Source organism: Podarcis cretensis, assembly GCF_951804945.1.
Source record: "Podarcis cretensis genome assembly, chromosome: 7".
Classification (NCBI taxonomy): domain Eukaryota; kingdom Metazoa; phylum Chordata; class Lepidosauria; order Squamata; family Lacertidae; genus Podarcis; species Podarcis cretensis.
Window position 1 is genome coordinate 3,676,901 of NC_137176.1, and position 18,171 is coordinate 3,695,071.

Sequence of the window (18,171 nt, forward strand, 5' to 3'; positions counted from 1 at the left end):
CCTGTATGGGTGGTAGTGTGAGAAACTGCCTCCAGGGTCCAGTGTATGGTGGGCAGTATAGTAAATAGTGTGAGATGTCCTCCACCTGTGGTTGTCCACATATACAGAGTGTCTTCACTCTGTTGTATCGTCCAACCAGGCAGCTCAGTAAAAGAGAATCTTAATGAGGCTGGCCAGAGATTTGACAGGTAACTGGCTCTAAAATGGACATTTTTTAGAAGGGTGTGTGTGTACAAGCCCGCCCTGCCCCATTCTGCCCCCTTCCAGAGATGAAAACAAAGCACATGTCAATGATCGCACATGTGCCGAACGCATGCAACCAGGGAGCTATCTACTTGTATTTAAACATTTGCACAGAATAATTAGTGGGAAAATCTAGCAAAGCACAGAACAAGTCTACTTTGGGCTAAGAAAAGGAACAGGAATTTTGTGGATAATTACCTTAGGTAATGCATACTTTGGCAATTTCATCTGTACAAATTCATTCCGAAGGTGAGACACATAATAGTTTGTTTGATTTACTGATGATGTCTGTGAAAGAGAAAAGGTTGGTACCGTTTTATAGTGGGTATCATCAGTTTCTAATTATTAAAGAAACAAAGCTCATTACTGATGATTAAAACTAGAAATTTCAATGTCACTATATAGTATCTCAACATAATGCTGGTATAGTGTAGAGGTACAAATCAAGAAGCTCTCAGTTCAAATCTTGCTTCCACCATGAATTCATTTGGTGGCCTCAAAAGAGACTCTCACTCCCTGAAGACAAATTCTCCTTTCCATATGAAATTTGACCTGCTGAGAGGCAGTGACTTTTCAAAAGTGGGGACTTGAAATGTGAATTGCTCCACTTGAAGGAGGCCTCAAATATCAGGGAATAGCTGGATGAAGAGGCATGGTGGGAGGCACCAGCTGGGGAGCCCACTAGGGAGGCCCACTAGGGATCTGAGAAGGAAGGCTTAGAACCCAGAGGGTGGACAAGTCAGAGGATGAAGCGGAGCAGAAGGGTTGGAGGATGCAGAAGCAACAGGCCTGAGTGAGAGCAAAGAAAGCAATGCAGACTCAGGACACGGAGCAGAGGAGGAGAGGCCAGAGGCTGCAGTCACATCCACAGAGCTTGTCTTTCCTACTGTAGTAAGCTCCCGTCCCCCCCATCTCCAAGGTCAAGGAGAGCTTTGCGTTTGCATAACAACGAGCACAGGTGGCCCTTCCCTGACATAGGTTAAGGCTGTTTGGGAGACATGAGCTGGTGGGGAAACTTAGTGAGAAGTAGAAGGCAACAGTCCTGGCAACTGTTTCATGGGGGCCAATCTTGTTTGTGGGCATTGCTGCCTGGTATGCTGTTTTCTTGAATAAAGAGCTAACACTTCTGCTTGTCTCTGCATCTTGAGCGCTGACCTGCATCTGAACCAACCCTGACACCAGGTCAACTTGGTTCAAACCCCATCCCAGCTTGGCCTGACTCAAACTGCTACTCTCGTGTGTGTGTGTCCCCCCCCCCATGTCTTCCACCCTTTGGAGGGCGGCGCAACAGGCAATGCAGGGACCTCTCATCAACTGCAAGTGACCCTTGACTGAAGACCTTATAAAAGGGGCAAAAGAAGCTGCATGTTGAGGTATTAGCACTTTTGCCTGTCATAGATCTTCAAAGAAACATAATGGGTTATGTGGCCATTTAAAAGATGTTCCTTGTAATAAATTTCCGTTTTGGTTCTGATGGTCCTTATGTCACGTAGGCTACAAACCAAAACTTTCTGGCCAGTAAGCCCCACGCTATGGGAGCAAATATGCTAAGGGTTGCATTAAAACTTTTGCAACTTACCTTCCATGAGTGGCATTACCTGAAGGAATATGTAGTCATCCTGCACTGTCAATGAGTTTTTGTCAATGCTATCAATGAAGAGGGCTCTCGGTGTTTTATCTGAACAGTTCTGAATTTGGCAAGCCATGTAGCGAAAGCCTAGAGAGGGCAGGAAACATTTAGGTACCATGCAAATAAATAACAGATGCGCTATTTTAAACTACTAACATTCTTTTCCTGAAGCAGTTTAAGTTGACCTATTGTGAAAATGCACATGCCACAAAAGGTTTGCCCAACAAATCTATCACCCAGTAGCTAATGATATATAAATGTGGGCGGGGGTCCTCCTTCAGAAGTCAGGGATTCTGGGGGATGGATGGGAGCCCATTAGAACTGCTTTGCTGCCCTGTGCCTGACTTCTTTGACAGCTGCTTTTCTCCTTTTAAAGCAGTTTGCCAGTTGTGAGGCAAACTACCCATGACACTGAATCACATAACTTTAAGCTGGGTGGATCTTTTTTACAAATGCAAGTAGAAGCTGTGGTGTGTCCTCAGGACTAAAAGGGTCAGTAGACTTAAACCCTTTCCCTGCTGTGCAGACTAGAGAAACCACACACCCCCATGGCTGCTATTTGCATAGGGTGGGAATCTCCCACCAATGAAGACTTCCCTCACAATGCAAATAGCAGCCTGGTGGCCAGGGGATTTTTGCTGATCACAGCAGCTCCAGAAAGGTTAAAATTACCTCCCCAGTTGTAGTATTGAGCCTGGATTAGCATTATGTGTAGTATGGCCTACATCTTCTGGAGGTGGTTGGTACTGAGTAGCAGCAGTGGAAGGCCACTCTTCCTTTCTTGGAGCAATGGGTGAGGGGACAGTCAGCTCCTGAAGCATATTCTGCTTGAACTCGTTGTTCTAAGCACTGGTAGAAGGAAGCAACTCTTTCTCAGGTCTCCAAATAGCCCAAGAAGGACACTATCCACATATTATTTCAGCACATGAACTTGACCTTAGCTCAGGATTCAATCAAAATTAGGATTAGGTAAAGGTAAAGGTACCCCTGCCCGTACGGGCCAGTCTTGACAGACTCTGGGGTTGTGCGCCCATCTCACTTAAGAGGCCAGGGGCCAGCGCTGTCCGGAGACACTTCCGGGTCACGTGGCCAGCGTGACATCGCTGCTCTGGCGAGCCAGAGCCGCACACGGAAACGCCGTTTACCTTCCCGCTGGTAAGCGGTCCCTATTTATCTACTTGCACCCGGAGGTGCTTTCGAACTGCTAGGTTGGCAGGCGCTGGGACCGAGCAGCGGGAGCGCACCCCGCCGCAGGGATTCGAACCGCCGACCTTTCGATCGGCAAGTCCTAGGCGCTGAGGCTTTAACCCACAGCGCCACCTGCGTCCCTAAAAATTAGGATTACATGTTCATTATTAAAAAGCAAGAACAGATCACCATCTTTATAGCCCTTTCAATGAAGCAGAGTATGGTGGCTTGACTTTAACTCAAAAAGAACTTCCAATTCATCCTATAGTTCTACATTACAGTAATGTAGAAACTTTCCTAACACAGAGGTCTTACACACCTCTTGGTTGCCTGGCAACGTTAGCATACTTAACGGAGCTCAGCTTTCCTGGGCTGGACTGCTTGGTGGAAACCTCCATCCACCTAATTCTTATTTGCGTATCCTCACTTGTAATTGTGTACAAAGCAGGCCTGCACTGTGAACTCTGTGCCTCACACTATATATATATATATATTTGCCATGTGAGCTAGTACGTCTGCAGCCAAGGATTTGACTTATCTCATCTGAAAAGCCACAATCATCAACACAGGTTCACAATGACAATGACAGGTCATCCAGCCATTGCAGTAGCAAGGCAACAGAGATAAAATAGTCCTGCTGAATACATATAAGTAAAACAAATTTATGATATATGAAAAGTGTGTTTCTAAATAAAACAAAGCAGGAAATGGGGATCACCTCCCCAATGCCTACCTCCTCTGGGATCTTGGACTTCCATGTGAACCAAATTAGGGTCTTCATCAACTCCATCAACTGCCCTGGGAGCATAATGAAACCAAAACTTATCGCAGGACAGCTATAGACCTTGGGTACTTACTTACTTACTTACTTATATTTATGCCCTGCCCTTCCTCCCCAAGGAGCTCAGGGCAGCAGGTAAACAGAAGGATTTATATGCAACTGCTCACAACATGAAGCAAAACACCATTTTTTCTGCCTCCTGATTTTTAAGTATAATACAGTGGTACCTCAGGTTAAGTACTTAATTCGTTCTGGAGGTCCATTCTTAACCTGAAACTGTTCTTAACCTGAAGCACCACTTTAGCTCATGGGGCCTCCTGCTGCCACCATGCCACCGGAGCACGATTTCTGTTCTCATCCTGAAGCAAAGTTCTTAACCTGAAGCACTATTTCTGGGTTAGCGGAGTGTGTAACCTGAAGCGTATGTAACCTGAAGCATATGTAACCCGAGGTACCACTGTATCTCCAAAAATGTAAAAGGTGAAAAACACAAAAATAGGAGTCCAGATTATCCCTAAAACTCCATTGTAGGTTACATGCAAGCAACACATACATTCCCATTGTGCACACATGCAAAAATATGCATTCCCATATAATACACAGGCAGTTCAGGGCAGTCAAGCCCCATCCCTTCACTATGACATAATTAACTGTTGGTTTCAATCATAGCAGATAGCAAGACAAACAACGTAGGTGTTAGTGGAAGCTGAACCACAGCAGAAAAGAAATAGGCTCTGAAATAAAGCTTGTTGATGCAGCCTGTGTGTGGCCTTCCCTTCATGACACTTATCCTTTCCTTTCTACATAATCCTTCCTTTTCTAAAAAGTAATTGTATTTGTTTTCAAAATAACAAAAGCAGGAAATAAATTTCTAATAGTTATTTCTAATAGTCATGTCTGATTATTTTCAGAAAGTGTAACCATTACAAAATTCAAATCAATGTGCTGAATGCGATGTCTAAAGCTCTTAATGCCCTTGGCTCAGTCCACCTTATGGAGAATTGTCTGGGAAGCTTCTGCTCTCTTTGTCAGGGTAGATCTGCAGCAAGGAAGTTTTCCTAGAGAAGCCTGCCAGGCAGCAGGTTGCATCCAGTGCTTCATGAGAAGCATTTCAGTTCTACAACAGGATTTGCCCTTTCTCTCCTCTGCTCCCCCTCCCTCGCAAAACATCTGGAGCAGATTTTGAGGACATTATGGGGGAAAGAAGAGTAGGGGGAAGCACTGGTGCATGAGCAGAATGGCAGCATTGGAAACAAACCAATTGTTTCTATTCTACAATTTTTTGAGTTCTTATTTGAACATGGTGAGCCTGCATTTAGTTATGATGCTCTGTTTTTGTTATTCCTGTCTGGGTGTTCGTAGGTTGTCTCTTTTCTTATTTCTTTGTATACCTATTTTTTCACTCTTGCATACCATTGTGGGTATTTCTAATGGGAAGTTAACTAATTTTAATAAAGAAACAAACAAACTCAACAGCATATCAAATTAATAGGTGTACATACAATCCTCCCTAAAGTCTTGAGGAAATTAAGGGTGTTAAATTTGCAACTCTATGGTTCAGTACTAACTCCTAACACAGAGAATAATGTGTCAAGAAAAATCTAAAATACCACTTTTGTGGCGGGACCATTTGTTCCCATTTCATGCAGCAGGCTTTGTTGGATAATTGGGTTGCCTCCAAAACCCACATTTAGCCACCAAGGCTGTATTATACCCAAAACAACCCTTAAGAGATTCTGGCCAACTTTTTCCTGCCTCTAGTCAATACTTGATTCCTAGCAGTGTGAGCAAATTCAGTTCTTGCGCAGATTTAGTTCTTGTAAACTCTTCTAAACTGCACAAATGAAGCTTTCTAACCAGACAGAATCTGTCATATCTGTGTAATTATTACTTTCTAATTACCCCCCTCCCACGGGGCATTCACTCTTATGTATCTGATCCAAGAGATTTCAGAAATGTCATCCTTTGAATAACAACCTAAAACCCTCACTAACATCACAGATGGCCCTAGAGAATTTTCTCCCATTTGTCCTTCTGCACCAAGCTAACGTTGAGCTTACCCAAACACATAAACCGAGTCAAGATTTATTATTCGCAGTGTTGATTGACAAGTAAACCACCGCTCGATCATCCAGTCAAAACAGCATTATTCATAAGTACAATAAAACAACTAGCTCAATAGATGTTGTTGCTGCTGCTACATACTGCTCTACTGGGGATTATTTTTATATATAAAAAAAGTGTACCGAATAAACAGTCTGCTCTAATTAGCATGAAAGGCTAATGTCTTCTGGCACTTTGAGTTACTTGAAGAGAAAGAAAATAACTTGATCTTCACAACAGTGTATGTTTAATTTATGGGCTCTGGGTTTTTTTTACTAAATAGGCTTGCTTATGACATTTCTGTCCTGCATTCCACACTGTGCATTTTCTTTACTTTTATTTTAATTATTTATCTCTATAAAGAACACAGAAGAACAAAGGCAAATGAGGTATAAGCAGAATAGAAAGCTATACAGATGTACAATGTTTTGAATAATATTAAAGACTGAAAGCTGTACATCAAAGAACATACAAAGTCAATACAAAGGTGGAGTAATTTAAAAGACTACATTTCAAAAAAGTTAATCATTTGAAGACTTCCAGCCTAATTTTCTTTCAGATATATATCATTAATATTTTCATAGAATCATGAAATCAAACTCTATTCCTATAATTCTTTATTGCCACTTAATGTAGGTAGCCACAGGCTTCCAACCAATCAGTGCTTCCTGATACTTCAACATTTTAGTATCACGGTTGGTTTTATCATTTAATTATTACAATGTTACCCCTACCCTTCCAGGGCAGCAAACACCAAAGTGGTAAAATAATACAATTTACTACAACAACAAATATTTTAATATATCTAAAAAAACATGTAGAATTCAATTCCAATCTGTTACCTCCAAGGATGTGGACAGGCTGCTTGGACAAGTGAAACCAACCACCTGTCTCCTTGATCCTTGTCCATCCTGGCTCATAAAAGCGAGCCGGGAAGGGCTGGGCTATGGGCTCTGCGGGGTGGTGAATGTTTCCCTCTGTGAGGGAGCCTTCTCAGACCTGCTGAAAGAGGTGGTTATTAAACCGCTTCTTTAAAAAACATCTTTGGACCCGGCCAATATGGCCAGCTATCGCCCAGTCTCAAATCTTCCATTCTTGGGCAAGGTAATTGAGCAGGTGAACAACTCCAGGCACGCCTGGAGGATGTGAACCATTTGGATCCCTTCCAATCAGGATTCAGACCTCATCATGGGACTGAAACTGTCTTGGTCACACTGGTCAATGATCTCTGGTGGGTTAGGGACAAAGGGGGAAGCTGTTTCGTGGTTCTGCTGAATCTCCTAGTGGCTTTTGATACCACTGACCATGGTATCCTTCTCGACCATCTATGGAAGATGGTTCTGCTCCTTCCTCCTGGACCGTGTCCAGAAAGTGGTGTTGGGGGATGAGTGTTCAGACCCCTGGGCTCTCACTTGTGGGGTGCCTCAGGGCTCTGTCTTCTCCCTGATGCTCTTCAACATCTATGTGAAGTTGCTGAGAGAGATAATCAGGGGGTTTGGGCTGGGTGTTCAGCAGTACTTGGATGACACCCAGCTCTACCTCTCTTTTAAATCAGAAGGCAGTGAATGTCCTGTGTGAGTGTCTGGAGGCAGTTGAAGGATTGATGGTGGCTAACAGACTGAGGTTCAATCCTGAAAAGACATAAATACTGTTTTTGGGGGAAAGGGGGTGGTTGGGTGTGGGGGACTCCCTGGTCCTGAACAGGTAACTGTGACCCTGAAGAATCAGGTCTGCAGCCTTGGAGTCATTTTGGACTCACAGCTGTCCACACAGGTCAATTCTGTGTCCAGGGCAGCTGTCTACCAGCTCCATCTGGTATGCAGGCTGAGACCCTACCTGCCCGTGGACTGTCTTGGCAGAGTCGTGCATGCCCTGGTTATCTCCTGCTTAGACTACTACAATGTGCTCTACGTGGGGCTAGCTTTGAAGGTGACCCGGAAACTGCAATTAATCCAGAATGTGGCAGCTAGACTGGTGACTGGGAGTGGCTGCCAGGACCACATAACATTGGTCCTAAAGGATCTTCACTGGTCCCAGTACATTTCCGAGCACAATTCGAAGTGTTGGTGCTGACCTTTAAAGCCCTAAATGGCCTCAGCCCAGTATACCTGAAGGACCGTCTCCACCCCCCACGCTCAGCCCGGTCAACTGAGGTCCTCCTCGGTCTTCTGCAGGTTCCCTCACTGCGAGAAGAGAAGTTACAGGGAACCAGGCAGAGGGCCTTCTCCATAGTGGTGCCCTCCCTGTGGAATGTTCTCCCTTCAGATGTCAAGGAGATAAAAAAAACTACACAAACTACACAACTTTTAGAAGACATCTGAAGGCAGCCCTGTATTGGGAGGTTTTCAGTGTTTGATGTTTTATTGTGTTTTTATATATGCTATAAGCCACCCAGAGTGGTGGGTATGATGATGATGATGATGATGATAATATATCCTCACAGCTAATAATTTCAAGCTTGCCAATTACTATTTATCACCAAGTTTTCTAATGAGTTCTATTTCAGCAGTGGGTTTTGTTGTTGTTCTCCCACATTTAACATATATTGAACTTTACATAATGAGCTAATTGACATTTGGATTTGCAAGAGTAGTTACTCTACCTCAGTGATCATACACCAGGGGTGTCAGGGACTGGCTGGAGGCACCCGCCCTGTAGATGATCCTGCCTGCCTGACAGCCCTGATAAGGGGGGGGGGGCATTTTCCGGCCCAGGGCCACACTCCCTTCTCAACAACCTTCTGAGACCCATATGGAAGCAAAAATGGGTGGAGCAACAAATGTAGTCAGCTAGGGTTTTTTCTGCAAATTAATTTTTATTCCTATTCAAATTTATAACACATCAAAACCAAATTAAAATAAATTTAATACTGTTTTTTCAAAACTGGTTTCCCACTCTTTCACATATAGTGTATTCTAATTCATCCCTTTTACATGCTGCTTATTTTACAAATTTATCACCAATTAACATCCATTTTTAAAGCAAATTCCTCATCCCTCAGCTGTACCTTTACCAACTCCTGCATAAAAACAAAACAAAACTATATCAAATAACAACAAGTGAGGTTATAGTAGTTTAAATCTCTCATGTTTCCAACTTGCATGTAGTTTCATTTTCTTCCAATCTCTGCACAGATCCTTCCAATGGAGACTCATCCTTAAACCAGACTCTTTCCTTTTAATGTTCAGTCTTTGCTCCAACCTTTCAAGGCCATCAGTTACATTCCTTTGGAGATAAAGCTTTTACCACCAACCCTTTGCGTTAGGAAGGAGATGTGCCATACAGTATTACCATATTTCCTGGAGAATTCCAACCATAAAAGACTTGGCCACCTTTTTGTCTGAGGGCAAATGTATCTTGCCCCTTATAGTTCCAAATGAACCACTACACCAATATATTCACTTCTTCAGGCCGACTTACTATTTACTTTAATCCCTCATGGCTATTCCTTGATCATAGTGATCAGTTCCAGTCTTTCCAACATAAATTCAAATTTTGTTCTGAGGTCTTTTGTCAAGATGATCCACTGCAAATTCAACAAGTCTCAAAGTCACCAAGCACAACACAGGCGATCTCTTCTCCTCCATTTCTCTAATGGATAAATTATATGCCATTGTTATTTGCTTTGCTTTCACATTCCAAGCACTTTCCTCACTTTTTAATCCTCATTTTGTGGGGGGGGGGGCAGTAAAGTAAAGCCTTGGCAATTTCCAAGTAAAACATCAAAAAAATCTGCCCCACTGCCTCTAATTCCAGTTAACAGCAGGAGTTGTCCTTTCAAGTCATTGAAATTTCAAATAAATACCTTCATAGTCCCAATCCTCTGAGCCGGCAGCTGATTTGCTTGTGGAATCCCTTCAATATGTTGCCCATAGAGCGCCGTTTAAACTTCTATTCAAGTTAGCCAAAATTCAAAGAGGAGCTCTACCACGCACTGAGGCAGACAATGGAGAAGCTCTCACCCAGCACTTCCCCCTGCCTGCCCCCGCAGGGACAAACCTGGGCACCACAGGCACCTGCAGGTATCTTAGTCTCCCCAATTCCTATTGAGGAGGTTCAGGGGGCTTTATGGCCTCCTTACCCTCCTCCTTTTTGTCCAAGCCTCTCTTCAGCCCTGGAGGACAGGAACGATCCGTCATCATCAGTTGAGGCAGAAGTGGAAACCAGTTAGTTTCTACACACACTAATACACTGCTCTCCATCCTACATCCTGGCAAGCAAGAAGCATCATCAGAGTTTGTTCCAGCCAGGCAAAACCACTCAGGGTGGAAAGAAGGGCCCATGATGGGGCATGGGGAGAGTCTCAAGGGCCAAACAGAGAAGTCAAGAGGGTTATTGGGCCTGAGCATCCCCACTTCTGCCATATACCAAAAGCTTTTGCCTTAGGGCACATGTGATAGAAGTCTCACTTTTTTTTTTTTTTTACAAAGCCAGCAGTGGTCACCTCCAACTTTGCACACAATATTATTTTCCCCAAGTGACCTGTGCCCTGATATATGTTTTTGTGTGTTCTATACTTCTCACATTCATTTTTCATCAATTAATTTTCTATATGAATCCTCCTTACAAGAATGGTAGTTTGATTGGGTTTTGTCACATAAAACTTAAAAGTAGTGATTCAAGGAATTATACTGAAATAACTGGATCAGATTGTGGAATCAAATATATAAAATATAAGTAAATTATCCATTATCTAGTGTTTAGTGGAGCTGAGGAAGTTTCTCAGTTACCTTTGACACAGGGCTCAGATCTGCAGGCGCAAAATTTTCCGCTTTGTTGCAATGAATTGGAAAGCCTTTGGAATATGCAAGTTCTTTGTCTAAATCAGAGCTCACATGCTGCTACCAAATCAGTGGATGAGGGTGACACCACTGAAGAGTGGGCCACTGAAGAAGCAGGACTAGTTGTATCTGTTTGTTCTACCATGTCTACAGAAACCACAGGTCACTCAAGAAGTTGCTGGACTGCCAGTTCCCTGAATCCTTGAAAACTGGTCATGCTGGCTGGGGCTAATGGGAGCTGGAGTCCAATAATCTATGGAGGGCCAAGGATTCCCCGGCCCTGGAGTAGTGTATTCCTTCATCCAAGGATAATTTTCATCAAACCACACTAACAAACCAACAAAAGATCTGCCTTAACTCTAATTTCTGGAGAGACCAACATTATGTTTCTTACCAAAATATATGGTCTTTTGACACGTGATCCTGCAGGAGTGTCCATTTTGTCCCCAAGTCAAGAGATGCATAAAGCTTAAAATATAACAAAAGCAGAACATGTTAGTACAGTTTTTATTTAATCCTTCTTACAAAGTACAATAAGCACAGGCAAATGAATTTTCAAGGCTGGAAGTAATATGCGAGTGAGCTGTCCAGGTGATCAAATTACTGGCTGCCATCCCTTAGTTCATTTCAATTTGTTTAAATATCAACAAAACATGACCAAAAAGGAAGCAACATTCAGATTCATATAAATAATCATAGCATAACAGAATGGTTCACACATGTACATTCATCGTCATGACTTTCATAAACCTAATATCACTTCCTTACTGGCTGGTGTCATCTCAAACCCAATGCTGTTCAATAGACTCTGCTCAGTTATTCAGCTGTGAAACACTAACTGTTGAAGAATAGTATGATATGGATGTGTGTAGGGTACAGCCTACACGGAATGACCTGAATAATAATTTTCCATTGCTAAATAATGTCAACCTTATCTGAATACTATTCTTCTAAATTGGTTAGAACTTATTTTGGTATAACATTTCAGAAATGTCAAAATACCGCTTGACCCTTCTTACCTGCCCCTCCTTGGTGTAGGCAAGCACTTTATCCTCCTGCTTTGGATGAAAAATCAGGGTTTCCACAAAGAAATTAATAGGCTGCTTTTGAAAAGTTGCTCCTTCATCTGTGCTAATAAAAAGACTCTGATCCAGGTCATTATGGGAAGAACTTACAAGAATTATCTACAAAAGAAAAGAACAGCAGATTAGCCAGACTCTTGTACTACCTACAGGAATCTTTTTCATCTTATTAAAAGGCAAAGAAATGTAGGAGCAGAAAATAGGTACAGATGTACTGAGCTGATTCAGCTCAATCTTCCTTCCAACTGGTCCAGAAACCAAAAGAGGAACTATATCAGCCATTTAATGCTAATCCCTTTAGGACAGGTCATATAAGCTACAATTATAACCATTGGTTTTATGCCACTTCAACTCCCATGGCTTTTCCTAAAAAAAACAACCTAGGATTTGTAGGATGATCATGTAGGAATTCTGTATTTAGGATCCCCTATGCTAACTCTCCATAAAACTACAATTCCCAGGATCCCCTGAAGATGAGAAGGGACTTTTATAGCACAATCGTATAAATGTTAACTCAAAAGAAAGTTCCATTTTGTTCTACGGTGCTTATTCCCTAGTGGGGTTGCAGCCTAGAACCAGAATTATTCTTGTGCTTTATCAGTGATCATATCACAACTGGCACATATGGAGCAAAATGGCAACATATGGAGCAAAATAACCATACTTGTTTGAGGGGAGGGAGCCAGGGCTGCAACCCATATGACTGAATGCACGAGCTTAGAGATGCCCCAAGTGGTTCTCTGGCATGTGGACTGTGGGTCCAAACAGGTGTGATGTAAGCATGCAGATGCACACAGCGGCTGTTGTTTATTTTAGCAATAGCAAGCTGCAGGGACATTCAATCAGGATCGGGACTGCAGCACACAGAGAGGGGGGACAGGTTAACCATTTCACGCACGCAACAGTCCCAACATGCTTGCCTCCTGGAGCTAATACAGGAGTAGGCAACCTAAGGCCCATGGGCCACAAACAGCCCATGGGGGTCGTTTAACCGGCCCACAAGCTGTCCCCAAACCGAGCCGTCCGCTTGGCGAATCCCCACATGCTGCACTAAACCTGTGTGGCATGGGGACTCGCTTCTGCGGCGCTAGAAATTGCATCTGCGCAGATGCAGACACCGGAAATTGCGGGTGTGTGCACACGCAATGCAGCCCACGGAGGCAGTGGCATAGCGTGGGTTGTCAGCACCCGGGGCAAGGCAAGTAATTTGCGCCCCCTAACCCGTGGATTTGCGCCCCCTAACCCTATCCCTAACCCTAACCCCCAGATGTTGCGCCCGGTGCGGCCGGCCCCCCCTGCACCCCCCACGCTACGCCACTGCACGGAGGGATCTCTGCTGGAGTGAACCAGCCCAGGCGAGGTAAACCTTGCTGACCCCTGAGCTAATAGAAGCTTCCGGAGAAAGGGTTTTTGGCAGGACTGCAGAGGGAGGTAAGAGTTAACTCCATTACCACAAAGCTGAGGTTCCAATCCCTCTTGGGGCTGCAGGAAGAGAGAGCTGCTATTGTTATAAGAAAAAATCAGGCATGTTAAATGCGTTCACACATTCAACATCATGCCTTTTCGGTCAGATGTTATGAATGTTAAGCGCTACATACGGCAAGGGGCCAAGAGCATGGCAAAGAAGCGTTTTGCTGCCCTTCATGCTGCAGCAATAAGAGCAACAATGAAATCAGGCCAGAGTCGGCTAGTGCTACAACTTCAGGGTACCTGCAATGGATACTCTGAAAATACCTAGTGTTCATTATCAGGGCTTACCTTGAGCCTGAACTACAATATTAAGAGGAAAAGACTAAAATTGATTTTGGACTTAAATAGGAGATCAACTTGGGAGGGGGTGGAATCCTAATATGAATTACCATAACGAGCTCACTATCTGGCAATTTGCCATTTCTCAATTTCCTTTCATTATTTGTAAAATTAGAATATTGCATTATCTCTAATGTTGCAGTAATCAGTAAGATTAAGATTGTAAAACACTGTGCAAATTACACATGATCCAACACGATTCATAACAACACAACTGTGGTGTTCTGTTCCAAATTCATGTGCTGCACAGAGGGATCCTCAGTTTGCGTGCTTCCATCAGCCTCTGATAGTGGGAGAAAAGATTTCCAGTAGCAGCAAAGAACAGAGTAAACTGGGCTCACTCTAGAAGACAATTACAGTGGTACCTTGGTTCTCGATCATAATCTGTTCCGGAAGTCCATTTGAATTCCAAAATGTTCCAAAACCAAGGCACGGCTTCCGATTGGCTGCAGGAGTTTCCTGCACTCAAGCATAAGCCGCATCGGACATTCAGCTTCCAAAAAACATTCAAAAACCAGAACTCTTACTTCCGGGTTTTCGCGTTTGGGAGCCAATTTGTCCGTCAACTAGGCCATTCAAGAACCAAGGTTCCACTGTAGTTATTCACTGAGTTCATTTTCTATCCCACCAATTCCCAAGAGCTGCAGCCTAGTAACAACAGTTTAGGAGGGAAATATAATGAAAGCAGAATACTCAATTAACAAGCAAATCATGCAGAAATTAAATTATACCCCATGTCTGCTCAACACAGGCTTAAATAGAAAGACTATAAGCACTGCCTGGTGGTATTCAGACTGCATGCATTCCAGTGCTCTACTCCATGTGGAAGTGGACCGAGCCCTGCAAAGAAGAAGCTATGCTACAAGGTGAGTCCTTTAAAAGAGGCTCTGTGGATACAGAGTATACATGTTCCACGGGGCCTCTTTTAAAAGACTCACCCTGTACATTTAGAAGCTATACAAAAGAGGAACTGGCAACCAAGCACAGGAGCCAACTCCTAGGGGCTGAGTAGTCTTCAGCCCACCGCAAAAAAAAATTGAGGGGGCCACCCCCCCAAAAAAAAAAGTTGATGGGCATTGCCATTCAAATAGTGTGTGTATGCCACATCATGTGATTGATTATGCAGGGCAGGGCTTACCTGGGCCTATTATTCAAGTTGGCACCCCTGCAACCAAGCAGCTCCTAACTATTCTGACATGTGGGCCACTGCTCCTGGAAAAACCAATCACAGATAAATTTCCAGAGCCTCATTGACAGTCTTTAGTCTGGCGGCAAAGCCAGAGCAGTTCTTTGATGCTTTCCAATGAAATGTCCATGTACCACCAAAAGAAATGTGCATGAAATGAAAATGCGGCATATCAAAACATGAAGAAGGAAATCCATAATGTTTAGAGATTCCTGTCCACAACCTTTTGACACACCAAAAACATTCCAACCTTGCTTGCACCTATACAACAAACTGCCAAGGACATTTGTAATACAACAGAAAGAGGAGTAACTTGTCAGATTTGTAATAATATAAAATTCTCCTGCTAACCAGGTTTCTGGGATAAGAAATGTACCAATATACAGTGGCATTCTGCTCTTCATATGTTAGTAGCCAGTTTTTTCTTTCAGATTTCTCCATGTGATTGTGTAAGTAGGTCACAGGTACATGGAGAAAGTCTAGGGTGAGTCAGAGTTCATTCACACTTCCGCTTGTCTTGTGATTTTGTCTTTGCCCTATCGCTTTCCCCTGGATAACCTGTTCTTTAGTGCTAAATTGGAACAAACAGCAATCTGAGACAAACCTGGTTGCCATTTGTTCTGATTCAGCACTAAACCATGAGTTTCCCCAGGGGAAAGCAGCAGGCAAAACGGAGGTGGGATGAGTCTGTACATGCAGCCCTCATCCCTGCCACACTCACCTCAGCCATTGTAATCACAGAAATGGCTGTTGACTTCCTGCATACACATCCAGTGTACACTAGTCTCTCTACATGGCAGTGCACCCGTGTATAATCGTATGGAGGAGTCTGTTCATTCCATTACTCATTAAAAACATGAATTTAGGTAAATTGATCTCAGTTGACATATGCTATTCTATGTGCTACCTGGAGATGGCAGCATTAAATTTCCCTCTGTATTGTTCTAGCCTCTATCCCATACTATTATGCAATTTCACATTCCAGAAGTACTCTGCTGTGGTTTTTAATTACTACGTGAAAGAAATATCGTGCAACTGCTGTTCATTTGGGAGCGTTACCAAATTATGAGCTTATTTTTGTACACTGTCAGCATATGTTCTATGTAGCAGGTGGTATGTAGAAATGTCTTTTAATATAAAAAACCATAAAACATAATGCAACAGAATTTACACCTTCTAGTTTTTGGCTACTGGAAAATTCACATTGCGTGCATATTAATTTTGTGTGCCTCCTTGGATAAGATGCTGCAGGTATGATTCCATGTGAACAGTATTCATCTATACCAGGGACATCCAACTCCCGAGAGACTGCGATCTACTCACAGTATAAAAAAACTGGCAGCAATCTACCCAAAGTTGTGGAGCTTTTTTTAGGAAGCCAAAGTTGTGGAGCTTGAGCTTTTTTTAGGAAGCCAAAGTTGGTGGGATTTTTTTTGCTTTTTTGTAAGGAGATTTTGTAAGGCTGAGGAGCCAGAGGTCAACCAGAATCTACCAGTAACACCACACGATGTACCAGTAGATCTACCTGTTGGACATGCCTGATCTATACCAAAATGACTAAAAGTTTTGTCTGTTTGCCTCATACCATTAGTGGGTGTGGGAGTAGGAAAGCCAGATGTGAGAAGGAAGGGGGCAGAAGAGAGCAATGCAAAGAGTCGCCATCCCCACCTGCTCCACCAAATGGGACTGGCCTCCGCATCCCCTCACCATGGACATCGCAAATCAAGGGCCCCCTCCCTTGCACAATGCACTATTCAAGGACCAGACATGCCTTATGGGGAGGGGGAGCTGAATGGAACCAGAACAAAGAATCCATTGTGAGGTCTGCGTTTTAGAAGAATGCAAGCAACAGGGACAAGAAAATGTTAGGAGGAAGCAATTACTTATTTTATAGTTCCCCAAACAAGCCATGCCAGATGAATCTCATGTCTCTTTTTGATAAGAGTTACAAACTTGGTAGAACAAGCTGGGGAACGATGTGGATGTAATGTACTTTTGTACATAGAGATGTCAGAAATGAATGAGGCAATGGGTGCTTCCGGAATACACCCAAAATGATTAAAAAAAAAAGTAACATGGCATTATTCTTGGCTATATCAACTATGTTTTATCTGATCCCCCACTGTTCACGCTCCTATACATATGTTTAAAAGCAGCAAAGTACAGCTTCTTTACTGATTAGGAAATTTAAAAAGTTCTAGACAAAAGAGAAAAAAATCATTTCCCCACATAGTAACATATTTCTGTCTCAAACAAAGCCACACAGCCAAAATCTAATGAGCAGTATAAGGTAAAGGTAAAGGGACCCCTGATCATTAGGGTCCAGTCACGGCCGACTCTGGGGTTGCGGTGCTCATCTTGCTTGATTGGCCAAGGGAGCCGGCGTACAGCTTCCAGGTCATGTGGCCAGCAAGACTAAGCTGCTTCTGGTGAAACCAGAGCAGCGCACGGAAACGCCGTATAGTATATACAGTATAACAGAGTCTAAATATTTGGTTTTCTGCCCAAATACGGGAGATCAAGTGCCCCAGTCACATCTGTCACTTCAGTAGTTTCTCTGTGCTGTCCTGGTCTTTTTATAAAAGTTATTTCCATACAGTCTAGGTAAATCTAACATTTATAGAGTAATTTGCTTGCCTTCATGTAACCTCAGACAGATTCGATTAGACACTTCCGGGTGTTACTTTGTGTGTGAAAACATCACATTCAAACTCATTGATTTAAATGTTGGCACTTAGTTTCGATTTGAAATCAATGGGACTTAAAAGTGCTTAACTTTGGCTGGATTGTGGCCAAAGTAATCACTGTAATTAGCAATGCTTATGGCAGCCTCTAAGTAATAGCCCCGGGTGCATGTGCCACTGTGGCATCGAACATCATTTCTGTAAGGAGAAGAAGATGACAACAGGGTAGGAAGGTCACGGCTGGTCTACAAAATTACGACTGATCAAAGTGCCCCAGGCCCATCATGTCATGACAACTCACATCAATTGTTCGTTCATTTGTTCATAGAAAGCAGTCAGTGAAAACAATAATGCAAAAATTCAGAAGGTAAGAAAAAGAATGTGTGTTACATTGTCACATTTGGTAGCTTCCTTTTCATACAAAATACACAGAGATGGATGCTAGAAAAATCTTTATGCAGTTGTACCTCGGGTTACAAACACCTTGTGTTACAGACACTTCAGGTTACAGACTCCGGTAACCCGGAAGTAGTACCTCAGGTTAAGAACTTTACCTCAGGATGAGAACAGAAATTGTGCGGTGGCAGCGGGAGACCCCATTAGCTAAAGTGGTAGCTCAGGTTAAGAATGGTTTCAGGTTAAGAACGGACCTCTGGAACGAATTAAGTTCGTAACCAGAGGTAC

The 18,171-nt window shown here is 43.1% G+C and overlaps 1 protein-coding gene across 2 annotated transcripts in view; it reads right to left on the reverse strand.

The window, feature by feature from the left end:
• Positions 1-18,171, reverse strand: part of SORCS2 (sortilin related VPS10 domain containing receptor 2) — a 129,178-nt gene that overhangs the window by 54,738 nt on the left and 56,269 nt on the right. For both annotated transcript variants that reach the window (XM_079983492.1, XM_079983491.1), the window contains 5 exons: positions 11,746-11,910; positions 11,121-11,194; positions 3,795-3,859; positions 1,842-1,960; positions 442-531 (listed from right to left, as the gene is read on the reverse strand). In XM_079983492.1, coding sequence (XP_079839618.1) covers positions 442-531; positions 1,842-1,960; positions 3,795-3,859; positions 11,121-11,194; positions 11,746-11,910 — 513 coding nt within the window. The remainder of the gene's footprint in view (positions 1-441; positions 532-1,841; positions 1,961-3,794; positions 3,860-11,120; positions 11,195-11,745; positions 11,911-18,171) is intronic.